Source organism: Ovis canadensis, chromosome 1, assembly GCF_042477335.2.
Source record: "Ovis canadensis isolate MfBH-ARS-UI-01 breed Bighorn chromosome 1, ARS-UI_OviCan_v2, whole genome shotgun sequence".
Lineage (NCBI taxonomy): Eukaryota > Metazoa > Chordata > Mammalia > Artiodactyla > Bovidae > Ovis > Ovis canadensis.
The window spans coordinates 87,945,191-87,969,691 of record NC_091245.1 but is presented as its reverse complement, the minus strand read 5'-3'; the positions used below and the strand labels follow the sequence as shown (position 1 = coordinate 87,969,691).

General features: G+C 41.7%; 1 protein-coding gene across 2 annotated transcripts in view; it reads right to left on the bottom strand.

Annotated features, from left to right (window-relative positions):
* The window catches only part of AHCYL1 (adenosylhomocysteinase like 1), a 41,447-nt gene extending 17,244 nt beyond the window's left edge, over window positions 1–24,203 (bottom strand). Inside the window, exon 1 of one of the 2 annotated variants that reach the window (XM_069573689.1) lies at window positions 23,767–24,203. In XM_069573689.1, the coding sequence (XP_069429790.1) occupies window positions 23,767–23,886 (120 nt within the window). In that variant the 5' untranslated portion in view covers window positions 23,887–24,203. The remainder of the gene's footprint in view (window positions 1–23,766) is intronic. The other variant, XM_069573691.1, reaches the window with a different exon arrangement.
* Window positions 24,204–24,501: the final 298 nt, after the last annotated feature.

The following is a 24,501-nucleotide window of genomic DNA, read 5'->3' as shown; positions in this document are numbered from 1 at the left end:
ATCCTGAATATTCATTGAAAGGACTAATGCTGAAGCTGAAGCTCCAATACTTTGGCCACCTGATGTGAAAGCCAACTCATTGGAAAAGACCTTGATGCTGGAAAAGATTGAAGGCAGGAGAAGGGGACGACAGAGGATGAGATGGTTGGATGGCATCACGGACTCAACGGACATGAGTTTGAGTGTACTCTGGGAGATGGTGAAGAACAGGGAAGACCGGTGTGCTGCAGTCCATGGAGTTGCAAAGAGTTGGACACGACTGAGCAACTGAACAATAATACTGATGTCATAGGTATTCAATTTTGTGGGTTTTCTTTAGGTTATTTTGTGAAACAGAGAGGAGGCAGAGTCCAAACTTTGTATTTTTTTTAAGTGTAAGGACAGATCCTAAAGGCGAGGAAGGGAAAGAGAGCTACATTCTTGGCACCTAGCCCAGGGTCTTGCACATAGAAAGCATTCAATAATTATTTGTGGGGTGGGTGAGGCTTTCAAATTTCTTTCTTCTATAAGATCAAACCAATCAAATTTCAAAAATAAAGACTCAAGCGGAACTACATATACTACACCTGAACTTAATTAACAAGCACCTTTAAGCATCTGAAGAAACAGCTTTTTCAGTTTAGGTGCTAAAACTTTAAATAACTTAAATGTCAAAAACACGATTGCCTTTCCAAACCCAAACAAACCCACTTACTGAAGTGGCCACTAGTCAGCATCTGCCCTTCTAGATAGGATTTCCCACTGCCTGTTCACATGACTTCTGTAGTCAGCAAAGCTAGCTTTACTGAAGGGATTAATCCAGGACCAAGGTAATGACTTTCAACCAATAGGCAGTTATTTTGGTGGCAGAAAAAACACACAGTTATCAACACCATTCAACGCTGTGCAGAGGCAGCTCCTCCTACAGCAGCTTCCCTGCTCCTGCTACGGGCAGCCTGTTTGGAAGCCACTCTCCCGCAGTGACTGTTACAGTTCCCTCCCCTGTTCATCTTCTTCCTTCCAAAGGTTCTCGATATATTCTTAGATACCACCTACCTAGGGGTGGAAGGGTGGGGGAGGGAACTGCAGTAACCTTCTCAGTTTTTAAAACAGAAAACAGAGAGAAAGCCTGCCGTGTCAAGATAGAAATATATTTCTTTGGCAACCTAACAACTAACAGTCATAATCCCACCTTGTATTAATACAGCTCATCGGTAGCCTAAAGCTTAGCAAAATCTTTCCCATCTAAAAATATGAGACTGCTGCAAGTGGCTTACTAATCACTGCAGCACCTCAACTCTCAAATAATGAATATGGTCCATATTTGAAGTGGGTAAAAAGTTAACTCAGGCTGTGACATGAATGGGTTACTGTCTATTCTTGCAGCATTTTGATAATCTCAGTGCTTACAAGTAAGACGATTCAGATACACACAGATGCACGATAACCTTGTCTTCTCTCCAACCCTGAATAACTTGCAGAAGAGAACCTGTATCAACAGCTGCTGTTGCGAAATGCAGCTTCTCTGCCAGATTCCACCAGGCCTGTAAACTCCACTGGCTGTCTTCACAGCAAGAAGCTCTGTCTTCTCTGTGGTGAAGTACCGCCTGGAGTGTTATTCCCCTTCACATTGTAAATAAAGACAGTGCTGCCAAAAGCAATTTATAGATATCACAAGTTTTCTCTCTAGTGAAACCAGATCTCAATAATAACCTTCTAACTGGGTTGGACTCACTCCATTTAAGCTAAACATGGTCATTTAGGTGAAAACAAAATATGAAATCTAAAGTGGATCTGAAAACCAAAAAGTTCTATGCTAAAGAACTATTCTGTGTTTTGATACTCACCTCCATAAACAGCACACAACAAACATACCAGTGTTCCGTTTTTTGTTTTTTTTTGGTTTATTTTTGGCTATGCCACATGGCTTATAGGATCCTGGTTCCCTGACCAGGAACTGAATCTGGATCCACAGCAGCGAAAGCACCAAGTCCTAACCAATGGACCACCAGAGAATTCCCACCAGTGCTCTATTCCTGAACTAATATCAATCACCTCTGAGAAAGGTTAAAATATCAGACTGACCCATTCTCCAAATAGCATATCCAAATATGGAAGTCTACTTGCTGTGCCTTAAAAACTCAATTAAATGTCAGGCCAATTTTACATGCTAGCTATCTTAGAGCACTTTTTAAAAGATGACTCTTATCTATGTGACACTGAGAATTAAAGAAACATTCTACTGAAGAAACAAATTGGGGTATGGTATACCACCATCTCGTGGTAAGTCTGGTGACAGTGAGCTAAGAATCGCTCTATAAAACTTAGCAAGAAAAAGGAATCATAGGCAATTGAAAACAACTCCAGAGAAGAAAAACAGTTGTATATTATTCCTTAGTTGATTCTAATTGATACTTTTTTTTACCATCAGAAGCTGAGAAGTTTACTTCCACAAACACACGGTCTATCTATTCAGATATTTAAATAGCTTAGTTACACTTCCTTCCCAGGTCCCACCCGATTTTGCCTTCTAGCTCCTAAATCAGAGAATTAACAGCCACGAGAATTCTGCTATGATACTATGGCCAACAGACAGTGATCAGGGTAACACTCAGAGTATTACATTCATTTAGTCAACACATCTAGGAGGCACCAACTAAGTTGTCGGTGCTATTATAGGAAAGAGCTATGAAAGGAAATATGGTCCCTTACAATCTGTAGATGTGTTCTGATCCACAGTATAACAACCCAAAGCCATATGACAAATGGCTTTGTCACAGAATTTTACTGCTTCTTTGGGAACATGCTAGATACTATAGTCTTCACAGCCTAATCTGGATATTGTCTAACTGAGGCCTCCAAAAACCAGAGGTTAGGCTAGACAAATTATTATTAAGATGTTACTTCACATGCCTATCTAATAGTTTTTAATTTCCTCAGAAAGGTTTTCTCCTAAGGGTGAAGAACTAGGCTCAAAGGTAAACAGCGATTATTAGGAAAACACATCATTAAGAAAGCATAGATTGGAAGTGAATAGAGGGTTTGGTCTTCCTTACTGCTGAGGATTATTTGAAGGGCCAATTACCTTTTCTGGTACACTACTGGTTTTCTCAGATGTTCTCAAATTTACATGATGTCCCACTGTCGCCAGCATATTATCTGCACAATCTTTTCTGTTTAGAAATTACGGTCAGCACATCTCTTAGCTAACCCTTGTCAACTGAGCAAAAAAGTGACTATCAGAAGCTAGAAATTTTAACAAAGGCAATTATTAAGCAGTATGCAGTATGCTAGAACTCCTTCCAGGATTCCTACCACATCTTTTCTAATCTTTTTTCCACACATCTTCTGGCTAATTTATTCTTTCTTCTACAGACTTTACTCTCATCTGCCTTTTTTTTCCCCTCAGAGGAAAAGAAGAGAGTATGGCTATCAGGATAAAAAGGTCCAAGACCTGTTCTTAATACTTACCACTGATCAGTCTGATTCCCATTTCAAATGAATCCAAAGAAACAGTTATCAATAAACACTAGCTTCTTGGTACAAGGACTATATAAATCTGACCATCTTTCAGACTTGCAATTATAATGGCAAAAGAAATTTCCCAAAGATGAAGGACATCCTTTTCTCAACTTGCAGCCTACAGGTATATCAGAAAACAACTCATCTCAAGGCAATCGATCTCAGGCCACATATCAAATCCAGAGCCACCTCCAGTCATTTCTTCCATTCCCTGGTGCAGAACCCAGTCTTCTGAGACTTGGTAGGTTTTGGCTGCTCACTCTCCTCCTTCCCTGTCTCAAGTTTCTTAAGTTCTCAGTTCCCCCAGATGGGCCCTGAGTTTCTAGAGGGAGGGGGATAGGCAAGCTGACTAATTACAGCACACATCTCCCTCCCCCACTCCACCTGGCTCTGTGTCTCAACAGTAATAGGATATAACACACACAGACACAGCCAGAAGCCAATTCTGCAGTCAGAAGAAACACTATGTCTCAACAGCAGTAACACACACACACACATACACACACACACACACAGAAGCCCATTCTACAGTCAGAAGAAACACTCCTTTCAAAATGGAACTCAACTGGATCCTTCTTTAATGTTGCTGGGAGCAAGGGGTGAGGCAACACCAAGCAAGGCCCACGCTGTTGAGTCACTTAAATGGTAAGTGAAGTGAAAGTCGCCCACTCATATCCGACTCTCTGCAACCCTATGGACTGTAGCCTGCCAGGCTCCTCTGTCTATGGAATTTTCCAGGCAAGAATACTAGAGTGGGTTGCCATTTCCTTTTCCAAATGTAAGGAAGGAACATGGAGCTTGAAAAACTCTGCCAAAGAGTGGTTTCACCTTATAAGCTACTCCCCCTCTCTTCATATCAGACTGTGCATTTCATAGGCTTTCTACTATCTCCAAAAGTGCACCAGTGAATATGAGTGATCTAGGCCTCTGACTGCCAACTAGAGGTAAAACTAAAAGATTTAAAAAATGGCAACAAGTAAGAGGAAAGGCTTCCTAACCTTCTGAAAACCACAAATTACAACAGAACATAACATGCATCCAGACAATGTTTCAAAGCCTATTTAGCTATCTGCCTGGCCAGTCCCTAGTTTTTCGTCTTCAATCAATACCAACGTTGTATGAAAACATGCCTGTCATTCTTTTAACCCTGACAGTGAATTATCATTAACTCCAGGTTAATTTTTTTTTTGGGGGGGGGAGGTGGGTGGGTAATAGATAACTGAAGAAATCTAGGTTCCTGAAATACACCCATGTTCTTAGAGACACACCAAAACTCCTCCCCACTCCAACCACTGCACCCCCCCATCACCACTCTTGCACTCTGTCTATCTCTCAGTTCAGTTCAGTTCAGTCGCACAGTCGTGTCCGACTCTTTGCGACCCCATGAATCACAGCACGCCAGGACTCCCTGTCCATCACCAACTCCTGGAGTTCACTCAGACTTGCGTCCATCGAGTCAGTGATGTCATCCAACCATCTCATCCTCTGTCATCCCCTTCTCCTCCTGCCCCCAATTCCTCCCAGCATCAGAGTCTTTTCCAATGAGTCAACTCTTCACATGAGGTGGCCAAAGTACTGGAGTTTCAGCTCCAGCATCATTCCTTCCAAAGAAATCCCAGGGCTGATCTCTTTCAGAATGGACTGGTTGGATCTCCTTGCAGGCCAAGGGACTCTCAAGAGTCTTCTCCAATACCACAGTTCAAAAGCATCAATTCTTCGGCGCTCAGCCTTCTTCACAGTCCAACTCTCACATCCATACATGACAACTGGAAAAACCATAGCCTTGACTAGACGGACCTTAGTCGGCAAAGTAATGTCTCTGCTTTTGAATATGCTATCTAGGTTGGTCATAATTTTCCTTCCAAGGAGTAAGCGTCTTTTAATTTCATGGCTGCAGTCACCATCTGCAGTGATTTTGGAGCCCCAAAAAATAAAGTCTGACCCTGTTTCCACTGTTTCTCCATCTATTTCCCATGGAGTGATGGGACCAGATGCCATGATCTTCATTTTCTGAATGTTGAGCTTTAAGCCAACTTTTTCACTCTCCTCTTTCACTTTCATCAAGAGGCTTTTTAGTTCCTCTTCACTTTCTGCCATAAGGGTGGTGTCATCTGCATATGTGAGGTTATTGATATTTCTCCCAGCAATCTTGATTCCAGCTTGTGTTTCTTCCAGTCCAGCGTTTCTCATGATGTACTCTGCATATAAGTTAAATAAGCAGGATGACAATATACAGCCTTGACGTACTCCTTTTCCTATTTGGAACCAGTCTGTTGTTCCATGTCCAGTTCTACTGTTGCTTCCTGACCTGCATACAGATTTCTCAAGAGGCAGGTCAGGTGGTCTGGTATTCCCATCTCTCAGAATTTTCCACAGTTTATTGTGATCCACACAGTTAAAGGCTTTGGCATAGTCAATAAAACAGATGTTTTTCTGGAACTCTCTTGCTTTTTCCATGATCCAGCAGATGTTGACAATTTGATCTCTGGTTCCTCTGCCTTTTCTAAAACCAGCTTCCAGCTTGAACATCTGGAAGTTCACGGTTCACATATTGCTGAAGTCTGGCTTGGAGAATTTTGAGCATTTCTTTACTAGCGTGTGAGATGAGTGCAATTGTGCAATAGTTTGAGCATTCTTTGGCATTGCCTTTCTTTGGGATTGGAATGAAAACTGACCTTTCCCAGTCCTGTGGCCACTGCTGAGTTTTCCAAATTTGCTGGCATATTGAGTGCAGCACTTTCACAGCATCATCTTTCAGGATTTGAAACAGCTCTACTGGAATTCCATCCCCTCCACTAGCTTTGTTCGTAGTGATGCTTTCTAAGGCCCACTTGACTTCACATTCCAGGACGTCTGGCTCTAGATGAGTGATCACACCATCGTGATTATCCGGGTCGTGAAGATCCTTTTTGTACAGTTCTTCTGTGTATTCTTGCCATCTCTTCTTAATATCTTCTGCTTCTGTTAGGTCCATACCATTTCTATCCTTTATCAAGCCCATCTTTGCATGAAATGTTCCCTTTATTATCATCATTTTCAACATAAAAAATTTAATATAAAGGACATTTGTATACCCTCCGTCTAGACTGAAACTTTCCCTTTTCCATATTAGATTTCTTTCTCTATATGCACACACGCATACTTTCTAGCAAAGCTATTCTCCTGCAGAACCACTATAACATTATAATACTTAAGAACATTTAACAGTTCCATATCATCAAATATAGCCAATCTGTATTCAAATTAATTTTCCTCAAGTATATCCTTTATAGTTGTAAACTCAACTCTACCATCCCAGGATGGAATCAAGGTTCACAAAATGCATTTGGTTGTTAGGTTCTTTTGGTCTCTGCTAATCTAAACAAGTCCCATCCCTGCCCTACCCCCACCTCCATAATTTTCCTCCAGAGTCCAGGTCAGTTGCATTATAGAATCTCCCACATTTTGAATTTTTCAGATTGTTTCCCTCCTGTGAACTTTCAGCTTTGAAGTTGGATTAGAGAGAGATTAAATTTGGCAAGAATATTCCATAGTTGATATTATATACTTTACTTTGCACATCAGGAGGCACCTAAAGTCAGGTTGTTCGACTATTAAGGACACTAACTTGAACCCCTGGTTAAAGTGATTAACATCAGTCTTTGAAAAGAATATTTTCTCCTTTGCAAGCAAAGGTTAATTTGTGCGGTGATCCTTGTCAGCCTGTGAATGTCCTGTTCCCTAGTGACTTTACCATCTGTTCATAATCCTTGCCTGAGTCAGTTATATTGGGGAGAGGGGGTTATAGAACCATGATTTCTGTCATTCCTTCCACATATATTAGCTGGCATTCTTTCGCAAAGAAAAGTTTTTCTTTTTTTTTTAACTTGTCATCCATATTTTTATTTATCTATGTTACACTCAATTGCATGAGTGCACTGAACGCTCCAATTGTCCCAAACTGGGCCAGTGGGAACTTCCTTTAAGCTGACTTTTCTTCTGACGTGATCACCTTTAAATGACTCCTCTTTCTGACATAAGAAGCTATATCAGGTTCATCTTGTTCTTTCTCTGCTTCCAATCTAGAATCAATCATTTTCTCCAAGGAGCCCTCACTTCTTTCAGAGGGAAAAGGTATTTAGAAACTAAAATCTGGATACAAGGTCTGCCCATTGCTATGAGAGGTGTCTGTGCTTCTAGGTTCTTGCAGTAGAGAGAAAAATTAACCTTTTGGTTTTACTCATGAATTTGTATCAGTAATTCTATTTCAAATTTAACACTCATTTCTTAAACTTCTAATTTTCCTATTTATATCTTTTCTCTTTGGTGACAATCCTGACTTTGAATAGCAATAAAATACTTATTTGCTTTAGCCTATAATGTACATAAAATAATTTCAAAATTACAAGACTAATATTATCATTAACAATAATCTTTGCAGTGAAGTGTCAATATTTCTTGGAGTTCTTTTTGTCCTTAGGATATATTTCATACAAAAAAGGAATTATTTCACAAAGAGTATTGCATAAGCAAAGTACTTTTTTTCTAGGTGACTGTGTAATCTCCCAGATATGTAGTTAGGTTCATTTTTTTTTTATACACAATTTTAAGGTTTCCTTTGTCTTCTCTAATTTTATTTTTGACATATGAAGTACACCTCAAATTTAAAAGATATACTCAGGGAAGTCTCATTTCCATTCTTATCCCCCCAACTCTGTTCCACTCTCCTCTATTAGTTTCTGGTTTATACTTATGTACATTTTTGACATGGGGAAAGCAAATATGAATTTATATTCTTATTTTCCTTCTCTTTTTTCCTACATTTTCTGAAAAGGTAGCATGCTAAAATATTCTGCACCTTTTTTTTTTAACTTGGAAATCATTTGTATTGATTCATAGAGTACAAGAACCAACAATTCTTGAATGCTCGGAAAGACCAAGTCTGGTTACATACACAAATAGTATATGTTGTATCAAAAGTCATCAGCCTTAATTTGCTCTTTGGTGCCAATATTGATTTTAAGGAAAGCTCACAAGATGTTAGGGAGCTTCCCTGATGGCTCAAGCGGTAAAGAATCTGCCTGCAAGGCAGGAGTTGTGGGTTCAATCTTTGGGTTGGGAAGATCCTTGGAGGAGGAAATGGCAACCCATACAAGTATTCTTGTTGGGAAAAATCCCAGGGACAGAGAAGCCTGGTGGGCTACAGTCCATGGGGTTGCAAACAGTTGGACACAACTGAGCATGCATACGCACGTACAAGATGTTAAACTGGCAAACCTTACTGCAAAGTATGCTGGAATGTTCTTTAAGATGAAAACTTGTCAACTGCTTACAAATTAGGTAAATCTGTATTCTTCAAACAAATCGCTAGGAGAAAAAAGAGTTAACACCAAAAGAAAGCAAGTAATCAGTGGACAGCTCTAGAAGGAAGATGGAGTCGGGCATTTTGGAAGGAAAGCCACAGAGACTGAATAAATGTCATCTGTGTAATTTCTTAGCCTATCAAGTTGGAAAAAGATTAATCATTCCTTCCTTGATTTGGAAGGCTAGCTTAAATAAAGTTTAAAGTCAATGGCATTTTAGGAACTTAAACAAGTCCCCTTCACATGTTCATCTGAGTGAGTGAATCCCACCTGTGATATGGCAGAAGAAATACAAGTCACTCCAAATAAGCAGCAGCTGATTCTAAAAAGAATCAGTTTCTAGAACCCTAAACTGATACTCAACAAGGGTTAATGAGACTTTTTTTGGTCACCATTTACTGCTTCCCATCAAGGAAGGAAAAAGCCATCAAAACTCAGTATTAAATAACAATCTGACTTTAAAGACCTAACATTAAATACTAACTATGTAGTAACAGGTATTGTTTCCAAAGATGAGTGGGTCAATGGGACCTTTCAGAATCCATTCAGTAGTTAGACTGGAAATTTTCAAGTTCAATGGACAAGGTGATACACTTTAAAAATAAGCAGCACACACACAAAAAAAAGATAAGCAGCACAAGCTTCAGTTTCCCAGCTCTTAAAAATAAAATACATAATATTAAGCTTCTAGAGGGAGAATAGAGACAGTAACACATGGACAAGAATCTATAAAGATAATCAGTCACATTAAAAACATAATTGTATTTTTAATTGTAGAGAGGCAGTATTTGCCATCCTTCTTGACTTTCTTACTTGAGGTGTTTATGTCCAATTTTAGTTAAAAATCTCAGCTTAAAATCATGACCTTAGATAGCCTATAAGAAAGAAGCTGGCTGAAAAGAAACTGTCGGCTGCAACTTCTTTGGAGCTACTGAAACATCAGAGATACCTGTTGCTCCAGAATGAATACAGTACAATCCCCCTCCACTCTCTGCCTCCCAGACCAGATGACAAAAGTCTGGGTTTTCCTGACCTATGACTTCCTGACTAGCCCTTTTCTAATGAGTAAAGCGGTCAGATGCACAAGGATAAAGGTCTCTTGCTTTGGGCTGTATAGTAAATGAAAAGTCAAAATCAACTTTTGCATAGGAAAAGTTATTCAGCAAATTTTACCAGTAACACTGCTAGAATAATATTCATCTGAATGTCTTTTCACACCATGTTTGTTTAAATCTTGACATACAAAGAACAAGTAAAACCACCCGAGAGCACTCAATTAGAACTTTTACTTAAAGCTGATTAGAAGTTTGAAATTCACATTTAATAGTATTGTGAAAACCAAGGTTCGGAATGCCAGGATTTCTATGCCTTTCTAGTTTAAGCACCTGCTTCACAATTGGGGCTTCCCTGGTGGCTCAGAGGGTAAAGCGTCTGCCCGCAATGCGGGAAACCTGGGTTCAATCCCTGGGTCAGGAAGATCCCCTGGAGGAGGAAATGGCAACCCACTCCAGTATTCTTGCCTGGAGAATCCCACGGACGGAGGAGCCTGGTGGGCTACAGTCCACGGGGTCACAAAGAGTCGGACACGACTGAGCAACTTAACTTTCACTAACTTTCAAAATTAGTGGCATATGACTAAGATTTCTCTTATGGAGGATCTGTATTTTCAAAACATTTTGGAATCCTTTGGCTGTTGGATCTACCCTTTACAGATGACAAAACAGAACAGGGCCAGTGGTTAAATGCCTTGGTCAAGGCAATCTGCTACCAACATTAAGATTAAAACAAGAACATAAACTCAAAGAGTAAAAAGCAACAAACAGATCAAAAAACGCACAAAAAAAAAAAAAAAAACCACCACCACACACAAAAACAAAAAACTCCTCCCAAAACGGTTCTATTATCGTTCTTTGGAATAATCTAGGGAAAGCAGCAACTTTCCCTTATTTTCAAAGAGTTAGCTTACAGAACACTCCACTATTGCACTACTGCTTTCTGAACTTACGATACCAGATGAACATGGTAAGCTTTGGGATGGGAAAAGAACTTTCAGTTCCAAAGTCCAGATTGACTTTGGAGAAGTGAAACAATGCAAAGAAAATATTTTAAAGTTGCCTATGAATTGCCATTGAGAGACACCACTCCTTAGACTTGGAAAGGGTGAGGAGAAAATTAAGCCCAAACATTGTGGAAGCAAAAAGCTCCACTCCGATACACACTTCCAGCTGTCTTTTGGGGATGGAGTGGGGAGGAGGAGAATGTACAGAAGACCCAATCCTGACACTTTACTAGGATGAAAGAAATGACCTCAGAGTTTAGCATCAGAATCAAAAGCAATTTTAAAACTCCACCTGTATTTATTTATACAAGGAGATTTTCAGTTTCGTATGGTAAAAACTGAATAATAATTTTTGGGGTATCATTTTAGAGACCTGCTAGCTATTTTCATAAGATATGACCATGCTTTGAAACATGCAAAAGAGAATATACTTTATTTAAATTTGGATTTTATCAGTGTTAAGATTTATCCTGTGTAGAATAGAGATGGGAGGACGTTCTTTCACAGACCAACCCTTAGTGTATTTAGAGCACATGTCCTAAAACTGAAAACATTCTACTAGGTTCTTTTCTCAACTGTGGCATATCACTCAAGCAATACCCACCTCAACTCACCTTGTAAACATGTCTGAAAGACCAAGTGAGGTTGCATTTTCTCAATTCAAAATGAGCTACAATAAGTTTGGGGACCTCCCAGTAAAAATTTTAAATAAAAATACATTTTGTCATTGATGCTTTCCCATTTTCTGGTACCACTTCTCTAACTCTACAAGTAACAGAAAGCTCCTGTAAGGTTATTAATTTTATTGAAGTATTCTGGACTTACTTGACACGATATGTGATTATTGGATCTTGGTTTCATAGCCATGGCAGACATTATTTAAAGTACTCATTTAATGAACAAATTAAAAAATCTTGGCTATATGGTTTTTAAGAATAGAATTTTTCTAAAAACTGAAGAGCAGGTTTTAACTATAAAGCTTCCTAAGCTGAATAGAACCTCAAAACAAATCTAAACAGATGCAGGAAGTGAGGTCTGAAATTCCTTTGATCACTTTAAAGGGTTTCTTTAAAAACAGAAAACAAAGATAACTGGTGGCATGATTATATTCCACTAGATTAGGTAGCTTTGGCTTCAATGCATCATTAAGCAAACAATGAGATGTCTTTTATGTTAAATAGCAGGTTGTAAGGTTTTCACAGCAGAACTGTTTTTTCCATATGCTAGAGCAGTTACAACTGGAACCATCTAGAGTCTCCCGGCTCCTCTGGGAAGGACTGTGACCTCTGTTCTCCGAATTTACAGAAGTTTGGCCTGAAGGGCCTTGAATACAGCACTTATTCAGCAATCCCTCAATGTGGGTCTGCAAAGTTTCCCTTAGAAACAAGAATATCCCTGTAAAGACCACCTTAAAGAGGTCTCGGCCTGTGGTTATACTGAAGGTCAGATTTCATGGCAGTTAAGGGAGAATTGGCACAGGGTTCCGCAGTGCACTGTGTTCCAATCTCTAAATCTGGCTGTGTCTTTTTTTATGTAATTCTTTCTCCTATTGCCCAAATGAAATTTCATTCACATTTCTGTAGTATGTTACACATTGTACTAACACTGGGCAATGGTTTGGCCATTCATGCAAGTCAAACACCAACTTTTCTAGGGACAGACATGTTATTTGTATCAAAAAAGCCAAACTTTATCTGCCCTCCCCTTTTTATCTTGAGTTCTATTTGATAATAAAACAATAGTGACAGGCCCCTTGAGGGCTAAAGAGGATTAATCTTTTGTCTGAGTCTCAAATCCATTCACTTTGGCTTAAGCAGGAAGCTGCTCTCCTGACTACCTGGCTTACCCGCTTAGTTAACTGTCTTTCTGAGCTGTGCCCTCCTTTTTCTTCTACCATCTTTCTCCAATCTTTACTCTTTGGCTATAGCCTCAGCCGCTCAATCAACTCCGGTGATTTTTCTATGTTTTGAAGCCAGAATTTCATGAAAATGTCCTCTCGTATAATTTTACTATCACCCTCAGTCCAGGAATTCACAATATAAATAACCATGTTAAAGGAAATCTTATACTATGACCTGATTTTTAATCTGTTGAGTCCAAGAAGCTCAGCCAACCAGAAGCTAGACGTGGGAATGCAGATGGAGAGTCAAAATCATTCTTTGCATTTCAAGAAATGCTATTGGTTTCGTGGAGTTCTAGCCATTCCTTATACTTTTTCTAGAGGTACACTTGAGTTCTTGGCAAACTGCCTTGGCTATATAGATGAAGAAACCACAACCCAGTCTTGTTAGGAGAAAAAAAATGTCCAAACACCCGAACTCCTGGCCTTGCTTTATCCCAATCATGACATTCTCAATTCCAGGCAAGGTTTTTAGCCTGGAGTCCATGGATGGGCTTCAGGCTGCCAACTCCCCCTTATATGCAAACTGTTACATATATGTAATTTTCCTGGAAGATAAGCATAGCTCTGATAGGGCTCTAAACTCCAAATTGTTAGAACCACTACACCAGACTCATGTGACCCAAGTAATAACCTCAGAAGAATGTAAATGCCACAGGACAGACAGGGACGCTTGTCTTGTTCACCGATGTAACCTAAGTGGCTGGCACAGGTCTGGGGACATAGGAGGTCCTCCACCTTGAGCTGACAGGGTGGCAGGATTTCTGGTTATGGCTTACTCTGTACACCTTGGGAAAGAAGAGCAAGTAGAGGCTGTTTTCAGGACCTCTCACATGGGGCACAAGATTTCCCTCAAGGTTAAAGTCATCCAAGATAGGTGGTAGCTGCATTATCACCCAAATATCAGATTTCAAAATTTTGACTAGCCTTGCTAGATAATCTAAGAGTGTTCTAAGTCTGGGATCTCTCAAGTTTAACTGAGGAAACTGTACCAAAATCCACATCCCATCCCACTCTCCACTTGCCCCTTACTTTCACATCCCCTTCCCATTCTGATTAAGTAGGTTTAGGCTAAGGCTCCAGTAATGAATAGGTAATGAATATTTTGGGAACAAAAAACAAAAAACCTCCCTAGGTGACTGATACCTTTTATTCCTTCCTACTGCATAAGAAGGACTGAGCTGAGACAATCTAAGCAGGATCTGAAAAAGCAAACACAGGCACGTGGAGTTTACCAGGCTCTTGATAAAGTGACTCAAGGAACACAGGGAACAAATGAGTTAGACAGTATTCTTCAGAAATAAATAAGGCCAAGGAAGTAGAAAATCTGCTTTTAATACCAAATCCATCTGTCAGCTGTGGACAATCCATTAGATGGATCCACAGAGGTTTAGTAGAACATGACAAAGAGCCTGTCTAAGGAAGAGAAACTGTATTTTTACAATGGGTTGGTCCAAATTCAGTAAAAATTGGCAAGGTATTCTCATTCCAAACATGCCCAGTGCTCAGCTAATCCCCTCCCTGTGGAGTCAGAAAAGAATGTGCAGAATTCTGAACCCTCTACTCTCCAAATAGAAGAGGTTCCTCTTCCTGAAAGTAAAGTTTGAAATTAATCCCATCAATTCTCCACTCCTAATTACAAACAAGGTAGAGAAAGGAGGTGCTCCTCAACATGGGTGTTCTCTTTAACCTTCATGATTTGTAAACACCCTTTACCCCACCACACTAAATACCAAGCCTCTGCCAACCTTGATCATTCTCAACTGGCAAAAAAGAACAGAAACCATCACCAGAGTAATGCTTCCCTCCGGGAAATTCCGGGGAAGGGGTGTGATAGGGTCAGTCTGTCCAGTATGCATCTTGCTGGGACTTACACTTAGAACACCATGTTCCCAACCAGCTTGGTCTCTTTTCTGTTACAAACCCGAAGTAAACAGATTCTACAGCAGCTACAAGCCTGTTACCAAGGTCACTGTATTGATCAGTATAATTAACATTCACAATTCATCTAGTTCAGTATGACAAGCCAGCTGGGCTATTCTCCATAAGAGCTGAACACTGGGAATCTTCTTGCTTTGCTTGCAAAGATGTCTGGTGCTCTGGACACTAGAAACAAGTATTGTATTGGAGGCTGGATACCACCTGGCCACCCATAGGAAACTGAATTAGTTACGGGAACAAGTGAACATTTGCCACCTCTACAAAGCACAGACTTCTACTTTTAAAGCTGAAAAATTCTGGAGGTCTTCCATTCCCCTGAATCCTGCCTGGGTTACCTACTATAGAAAAACAACCTACACAGAATTTTCAGTGCCAACCAGAGTCCAAGTTCTTGATTACGGCAAGCACTGGCCCAGCTCCCTGAAGACTGTGACTTTGAAGAAGGTGTGTTTCAAAAACAAGGGCCAAAAAAAACCAAACAAACAAGGGCACATACAGCTTTTGAGCACAGAGCTCAGCCTTTGGTGCAGAAGGGGCAGTCAGGATTGCAGAATGAGAAGAATCACAAGTTTGCTCAGCACTGCCAGGCAGAGATGTTGTTTATTACTTTTAGGATTCCAACACAGACTCCAAAATGAAACTGTTCAACTCATCATTGGCCCCCAGATCTCAAGGACCCTAAGAGTAAGCTTAAATCAAGAGTAAACCAGAATATCAGTTTCAACTGGTATTCTCTGGGCAGTGTTTCTAATGCTAAGTGTTCAAAACTTGGTGGGAAATTCAAATTACCTTTCCCATTATGTCCAAGGACACCTCTAAGCTTCCAGCCTACTGTCTTGTGGTTCTCATCATCTTAGCTCCAAAGATTCTCTTACCTATTTCTGGCATTACTAAGCTTTCGGAAATTCCCATCAATTTCTTACCTGCAGTTCTTGGTACTCCATTATTATTCACCTTAGAGGGGCTCAAGAAAAACAACACTGGCCAGCTGAAGGGGAAAGTAAGCCAAAGTCACCAAGAGAGTCCAACCCACTTTCTCCTAGGGACAATCTTCTTACAATATTTCACTCAGTAAACAAGTATTGTGGGGTACCAAGCCCTTCATACTATACATATGTCATGGGGTATGGTCCTTGTCCTTAATAGAGTTGGTCTACAGAAATCAAATGAAAAGACTCAGATATCAAGTCAGTACTGGAAACAGTCTGAAAAGTACTACACTGATATCAAACCTACTTCTGAGACACACAGTGGAGCAAATTATTTTATTGAGTTTTAATACTCAGCCTAAAGATGTGAGCCCCCTATTCTAAATACTCCTATGGAATGAACTCTAGAGCTCTTGGGGTATCAAAAGTTCATTTGAGGGCAATGGGGCTGAGAAGGTACAAAACCCCCCAAAGTTACTGAAATGCTGGTTTCAGTGCGCACAAGTTCCTGAGTTGAACCCTCAAGGCATTGATAATAAGTCTCTTAGGAAGCTGAGGAGCATCCCAAAGAGGGGGGTGAAAAGAACACGAACAACCTCAGCTTTGTTCCAAGGACAAACTGCGAGCCTGGAAATTTAATCTCAGCTGTTTCTGAATCTGTACTGGAGAAAGATACCATGGCTTAGAGCCCTGTCCTTCTAAATCAAAGTTTTTAAAGCCAGGATCCAGAGATGAGTTTCAGGGAGTCCCATAAATTCTCTGAAAGCATAAATAAGTCTTTGTGCTCTGGAATTTTGCTGAAGAAAGAACAGTGATTTTTGTAAGATTTCTAAAGGGATCCATGACTCAAAAAGATAGGAATCACTGTTCTAGAGTCTCTAATCCAGTGATTACTTCACTGGTTTGAGCATTCCCTCAAACTGGCAAAAGAGAAACCTATTTATCTAGCTTTCACACAAATCTGTCTACTAATTGACCTCTTTTGAAGTTAGAGACAGGATGCTGCATTTTGAGAATTCAAAGCAAAAAGCTCTTTTCTACATGCCCAAAATAAAGCTAACCATCATGAGAGCCCCAAAAGGTTTCCCTTAAAGCCTCTGAGTAAGGCAACAGTGCAGGGTGGTCAAAGGAGGCTGAGAAGAATCGGTCCTCTTAATTTTTCCTGACAGGTCTCTCTTCTGACCTCAGGATCCTCGAACCATAATAGGAGTAGGTCATAGCCCCAAAACTTTGACTTGCAGGCAAGCCAGTCCTGGGGTAAAGGGACATAGTGATTTCCATTATGCCCATGGAAATCTATACTCCAAAGGTTCACCTTAATACAATTATAAAGTACTAAAAGAGGTGGAGCCATTTATGAAAAACAGAACTTCCAAAATCCTAACACTGCTTAAAGCCCCGAGATATGAACAGCTTCATTAGGGAGGCCAAAATGAATGAAACATGGTTACACTCATCTGCTCCAGCCTGCAGTCCCTTCATTCTGCTACTCACCAGCTCACCATCTACCTCACAGAGCTGTGCACACTGCAGATCAGCACGTGAGCATTTTCCTTGGTACCCTGAGCACAAAGGCACAGTGGATCCCACTGATGCCATTGCACACACACAGGTTCAGGAAAGAAGAGACAAACACGGAAATAACAGGGCTTGCTCGAGCCGGGCAGTTCTTCAGATTGTAAAGAACTACACTTGAGGCAGGTCCAAGATGAACAGCATGGAACAGTGAGCAGTCCCAAATCCTTCCTGTTTAAGCCTCCCTGCTAGCACACAACTAAGAACAGGGTGCCCATTTTAAAAGAACTGAACTGGTTTGGGCTGGTAAAGGAGAACACTTTAAGCCCATTAAGCCCAAGAAATTAAGTACAGAGGCACATCAGCTGAGGCATTGGGGCTTTTAATATAAGAAAGCAGAAACAAGCTTTGCAGCCCTAGATCTGTGGTTTTCTCAAAGTCCTTTCTCAGTCTCTACCCAACATCACAAATACTACCTTTTACCAGCAGTTCATTACACTTTTTTACTTTGTGTCCCATTTGGGTAGTAAATGATTAACCCCATTGTACATTACTAAGCAGTACTAATCACTATATACATTCTGAGATTAAGGTACTTGACTGAATTGTTTCAGAAAAACTGAACAGAGATAGGAACAAAATTGAAACTCGTTGAACTGTCAACAAAGGCAAAGGGTGAGCCGCCCTAGGTCCGTAATTGCTGTGGAGTAAAGGCCACACATTTCTGCAAGAAAAAATCAGTTACACATAATGAAGAGCAGGCTGTTAGAGGAGAGAGAAACAGAACCTGAGTGGGTCTGGAGGGAGCTGGGGTACATAGGGATGGGATCTGAAGGGGACTGTATACACAAAGCTAAGGTTACAGTTCAGAGGAGCCTTTGGAATTGCTTCATGTGATTCAAGGATTCTAGTTTGGGAAGACTCCCAAACTATTGATTGCAGGTTGAGGAAATAAACTCCTGGACTCAGCTAGGCCAATGTCTAAGAAACACCCATATTCTATAGGTACACCGTGTGTTACAGGAAAGAGGTGGGGGAGTGGTCAGGTAGAACCTACCTCATTTCCCTTACAAGCTCTCCCACTGTCTGTCTATGTACCTCCCGGAACTCAAACAGTCTAGTGTTCAACAGGAATAAGCTCTACATAAAATAACATTTTTGTCAGGGAAATTTCCTGTTGAAAGATATTCCAATAGAAACATCTTTGTTTTGGCTCTTTGAGAGCATTTTGAAATTCCATATAAAGCAGGGTACTTTTGTGTAAGAAGGAACTCGTTGAATAGCAGGCTGGGATAAATACACTAATTAGTCTTTATTAAATGCTAATCTCAACTATCCTGTAGTACTATCATTATTCCTCATTTTAAGGTTAAAAAAAAAAACACGGAGGTTCAAACAGGTTAAGCCACCCAAGTTGGCCAAAGGTCACACAATTTCAAGGTGGTAGATTCTGGAGGCAAACTTTACTGCAAAATCAAGTGCTTAACTTACATTGTACTACTCCTCACAGTTTTAGAAACAGAAAGGGGGACATTAAGAGGTCTTATGTAACAGCGAAACCAAAGTGGGATTGCAAGAGAACTACCTGAATGAGATAAAGGGAAATATGGAATCAGAACAGAATTCATGTGAATAGAAATCGAGGTGAATTTTTAAATAATTACCACATTCAAGGCACTGATAGCATTGACAAGAGTTGGAAAGAAAATTTGTGGTAAGACTGTCTTTAACTTTGGATTCTTGGATTTCAGGAAAAAAATTCTAGTCTAGGTGAACGGATTGTTCTTCATGCAGGAGGGGTGTGCTTCGGACCCACCTCAATGTGATGTATTCTGAATTATTATATCCAGTATAAGGGTGGCCTTTCTTTATAAAATTTTAATATTCAAGTTTCCAAACTTGAGAAACAGTCAGGTATACATGATTCTCCTTTACTGGCTAGTTCCTTTAAGTAACAGCTTCAAGAAGGAGAGCATTCAAGTGTTTATTTACAGATTATAACTACGTGAGGTGGCGGAATAAACTTTTAGGAGTCACAGGCAGCTAAAGATCGACATGATTCTATGTATCAAAATATCTTTTACAAACAATTTTACAAGAATATTATACTGGGTAACAGGCTGGAGCCAGAGGACACCCTCCTCAAGAAACAAAAGGTACAGATTTATAACACTGACAGCAAGGAATGTAGGCAATGTTCTGTTACAAGCTAAAAATCTAAAGGAACTTACAACAAAGTAATACGAAATCTGTGCCTGACAAACTGAACAGAATCCAATAAGAAAGGGAGAGGTAACCAGTATCTGTGGAGAAATCTAAAAGAGATAGGATCTTCTTATACCTCTGACTCCTGCTCAAAGACTGGCACTAAAACAGTGGTCATTCTAAAGAGAAGTAACAGACACTAATGATGTGGAGAGGATAGGAAATGCCAACCTAAGTGAATCTAAGTAGTGCTGGTGTGAATTTTATGAAACTGCACCAAGAATTAGCCACAACAAAATCCTGATTTAAAAAAAAAAATCATCCTGGATTTCACCTAATAGGTTAAATGTCTAAGCATTACTTACTGGGTCTCTATCTGGTATGCTTCCGTAAGTCTCAGCTGACCCTTCTGATGAATTAGTTCCACATATGCTTTATTCAAATACATCCTACAAAGAATATCCTACAAGCAAAAGTAGTTCTGTTGCGTTTTTTTTCTCTTCTTCCTTACTATGTTGGTGGTAAGGTTTGACTGTATAGATCCTAGTCAAATGCCTAATGTTTCACTCTAGAGAGTCACTCTATACGTTCAGAAGTACAGGTGTTCTGACAGGCCTTCCAAAGAAACATGTCCATCTCAGGAGGCTTCATCAACAAACTTGGGTTTACACTATGGGGGGAAATTAAAAAAAACCAACAACCCAATTTGACACAATCTTAATTTCCAAAGGCCCAAGGACAAATATTACCACTGCAATACAAAGTAGCAGAAAAAGAGGGATGAATACCCAGCGAAGATGGAGAACTGGCTGACTTGTTCGGTTTGACTGATCCAACTGCCAACATTAAACAAGGATCCTCTTCAGCTGTGATATAATGTACATGGACCTTACAACTCTAGGTCTCCTTTTCTCACCCAAATTCTCCTGGCAATTCCATCTGAAATCACCAGTGACAGCTGGTGAACAAGACTTCACACACAAATCATACTGTAGTTATTAATACTATCACATGAAAATATCGTTTAGAACTTCAGTGTCAGCAGAAGTTGCCTCCCTGAGGAATTGGTATAGATTATTTCCCATGTCTGCTAATGAGACTGTAACTCTGATTCATTCTCCAGCTCCTAGGAAGCTTAGGGTTGCTGTGATGATCAGCCAGCCTCATCAACTGTCTTAGCCCTCAGGGTTAACAACATTTTTTTCCCTTTTTTCTATAGTTTGGGCTCCTCATTTATACTGTATGTGTCCTGTGTTGTAAGTCATTTCAAATGCTCATTAAAGACAGAGAGTATAAGTACACTAATATATTTCTTTTTAAAAATCATTTTGCTTACTCCCAACATATACCTATCTGCACATGTTCTAAAAACAAAGCACTGATTTGGCAGATAAGGAAATTGAGGCACAGAAGCTCATTTGCTCAAGTTGGGACCCATTTAGCTGGCTTTCTGATACTCAGATCAAGCTTTGAATAGGACCGTGGAGTCATATTATCTACATAGTACTGTGGTAGCTCTCACGGCATTCAAAAATGAGTAACTTGTGATTAGTTTTAGAATCTTGCTATTTATGCACTTAATGGAAGGACACCCAAACTTCCCCAAAGTGAATAAAACTTCACAGTTACACAGGAATCTGATCTGACTGAGGACCATCAGGGTCACCCTGAAGTAACCTATAGCCTCTGGCTGGCACCAGAAATGTCCTCATTTCCCAAGGGGCCTCAGGCTTAGAGTGATCCAAGGATTAGCTGGTCGAGAGCCATGCTGAATTCTCACAGGCAAAGGACAGCACTATTTGAAGAGGCCTTTTCTCACACCATTCAATGCATGCCAAGATAAAATTTTTTCTCTTACTTTGCTCACGCTTTCTCACATTATCAACACATGGCAGAAGTACAAAAGTGACCTAAGTCATAATGTCCAGTTCAGCTAAAGTGATGAAAAAACAGTTAGGACTTGCTATGTGACCTTGACTAGTCCTCAACGAACCCATTAACTAAATAAAGGCCTTTTTTTATCATCACTAGGGGAAGGGTAGTCATCATAAAGCACTTTAATAAAAAGTGCTGTGCAAACACTAAACAACAAAGCTCAGAAAGAGCAAGATTAATAAGAAACACAGGGGTACATTTACCAGCAAATGGAGACTTACAACAGGGTCTTCCCACATTCCTGGCAGAGACCACTCCTTTGAGCTAATGGAATATGAATCTCTAAAATCATTAGTACTTGGCCTGACAGTGATACACATTAGCAACATTCCTCCTTGGAAAAAAAAGGGGGGAAAAGAGTTATTTATTCCTGGTAGGCAGCCATACAGACATCTCAATTACCAGTTAGCCAGCCAGATGGGCAATTACTATTTGAATACCCACTATATGCTAGGTACAGAGCTGGGGCACAATGGATACAATGGTGAACACACGTTTCCGCCTTTATGGAATTTATAGTCTACAATACAAACTTCTGTTTTATTACTAGTGGCACCTGCAGGAATAAAACCTTACTAAAATAAAGGCAAGTAAGAATAAAGAGGCCTAATCCCTGAAGCCACTAGGCCAACAAAAGGCTATGCAGAGAGGAAGATTTCGGGGAATGAGGGTACCAGGATGTTCCCATTCTTCTCCCTAACTCATCACAAGTACTATCCTTACACAGTCTGCTTATGTACACTTTGTCTCCACCTAGTGCAGATTACAATCGAGAAGGCAGTGGCAGCCCACTCCAGTACTCTTGCCTGGAAAATCCCATGGACAGAGGAGCCTGGTGGGCTGCAGTCCATGAGGTCGCTAAGAGTCAGACACGACTGAGCGACTTCACTTTCACTTTTCACTTTCATGCACTGGAGAAGGAAATGGCAACCCACTCCAGTGTTCTTGCCTGGAGAATCCCAGGGACGGGGGAGCCTGGTGGGCTGCCGTCTATGGGGTCGCACAGAGTTGGACACAACTGCAGTGACTTAGCACCAGTGCAGATTACAAAGGGTTACTGCTCCAACAAAGCAGTCAGCTGAACTGAGAGCACTAAAAATAAGATTAATCAGACTTCTTAGAATCAAGGGATCTTCTGCAAGGTTTTATAAGGCATTTTGTTGCGTAAGATCTAAATTTTGTGGGAAGACAGAGCTACAGCACACAATGGTGACCTCTCTTTTCAATCCTATATTAGATTTCTGGAGTGGCAGGTTAATTTCCTTAAAAGAAAAAAACAAACAAAAAAATCATCTCTCCCACAGCCTGAAGGACTGTCACTATCTACAAATCTTGCTTTGTGCAGCTTACGCCAGCAGTGCATCCCATCAAACACTGCAGGTGGGGACAGCCTTGAAACTCTGTCTTTATATAGGAGGGAAATATTTACCCAGGTTCTTACTGGTTTCAGAAAGGTTCTCTGCTAAGGTTCTCTTGTTCTCCGTTAACTGGTGCCAGTGATGTAGAAAATCAAAATGTGGTTGGCAGCAAACACTCAGAAAGCACCAAGGATCCCAATTCCACCACTCAGAGAGCTGGTTAGGTTAATACTTCCAAAGGCTGCCATTTAATCTTCCAAAGTAAAAGAATCAGAAGGATGTTCTTTGAGCTCAACCCACAGCATAATAGACTAAACCTGTTCTGCCTCAGTAAGTGCAGTAAAGAATGAGCAATCGCTCCTCACCACCCACCCCTCCAACCCACCCAAGCTCCTTTCTCAAGGGATGCCGAAGTGATCTATTCACACGACTCTACGATCAACCTGTATCCATGACAGTGTCTGCTGTCACCAACCTCCAAATTCCTTACATGTGTCGAAGCAACCAGACGACCACAGAAAATGAAAATTAGTCTTCAATTTCATGCTGCCCTCATGCTTTTCACCTGCATAAAAGAGCTAGCTAGCTCCACGCATTTTTTTTTCCCCATCTTGCCTCCAAGATCACACGCAGTTGTTGGATAAGCTGGCCACAGCTCCCAAAGAAGCACTATCAGATTTACCCGCTCACCTGAGGGGAGAGTTCCTGTACACCCTCATCCCCTGGGGCTGGTCACTGGGGTCAGCAGACTTCGCTCACCTCTCTCCCACTCCCGTCTCTGAGGCCCTTCACCTAGGATAAGTCAGCCGCAAATTTAAGGCCTGGCCCTGCCGGGTTTCGAAAAGATCCCGGAGGACTTGGGCCGAGGGACAAAGGAAAGTGAGGTCAGGGTCGGCCTTTCCAGCTTGGGATAGGCCTGGGGCCGCTCACTCTCCACCCTTCACACCACCTCTGTAGTCCTGGGTCCCTGAAACCTCGCCCCTTAAGTCCCAAACTAGCTGGAGCCCGGGGCCCGGGATGGCTCGCGCCCCTTCCTCGAGGCCCGCAGCCGGACCCCCGCCGCCACCCAGAGCCCCCGCACCTTCTTGGGCGCCTTGGTGACGGTGGCCATGAAGGAGTATTTCTCGGCGTCCTCAATCTCCTTGGCCTGCTTCAGCTCCTCCCCGACACCGGGCAGCGGCATCGCGTCAGGCATCGACATCCCCCGGCCGGCCGGGCCCGCGGCTGACCCGCCGCCCCCGCCTCCTTCCCTCACGGGCGCCCGCCCGCCTGCCCGCGCGGCGCCCTCCGACACGCGCTCGCCCACCCTCCCGCCGGGCCCCGCGCCAAGCCGCGTCGGGTGCTGAGGTGCTGTGGCCCGCGCCTCCTCTGCTCCGCGGTCCAGGACAGCCGGACAGCGACAGCGGAGACAGGAGCACCAGAAGCAGCAACGCGGAGCTCCGACCGGCCCGCGCCGCCACCTCCGCCGCACGCAAACACGGACGCAAAGTAAGGGTAGAGGGCGGTGACGCCACGTCGAGTACTGGCAGCTCCCAGCGGGCGGGGGGAGAGGCGGGGAGAACGGCGCTCTGTCATGACGTCACCACGTTGGACTGGGCCGCTGAAGCCACCTTTTCTTCCTCGTTCGCGGGTGAAGGGGGAAGCTCCAGGGGTGAGCCGCACCCTTGTATGCCGCCAGGTGGCGCCATTACCTTGCGAGCAGCCCGCGGTTTCTGCAAGGTTGCCGCGGTGCTGGAGGGCCTTTGGACTGCGGGATGCCAGGGGAGGCCTCAGAAGGGTGTAGGGATGCTTGGGAACGAGTACCAAAGCCTTACAC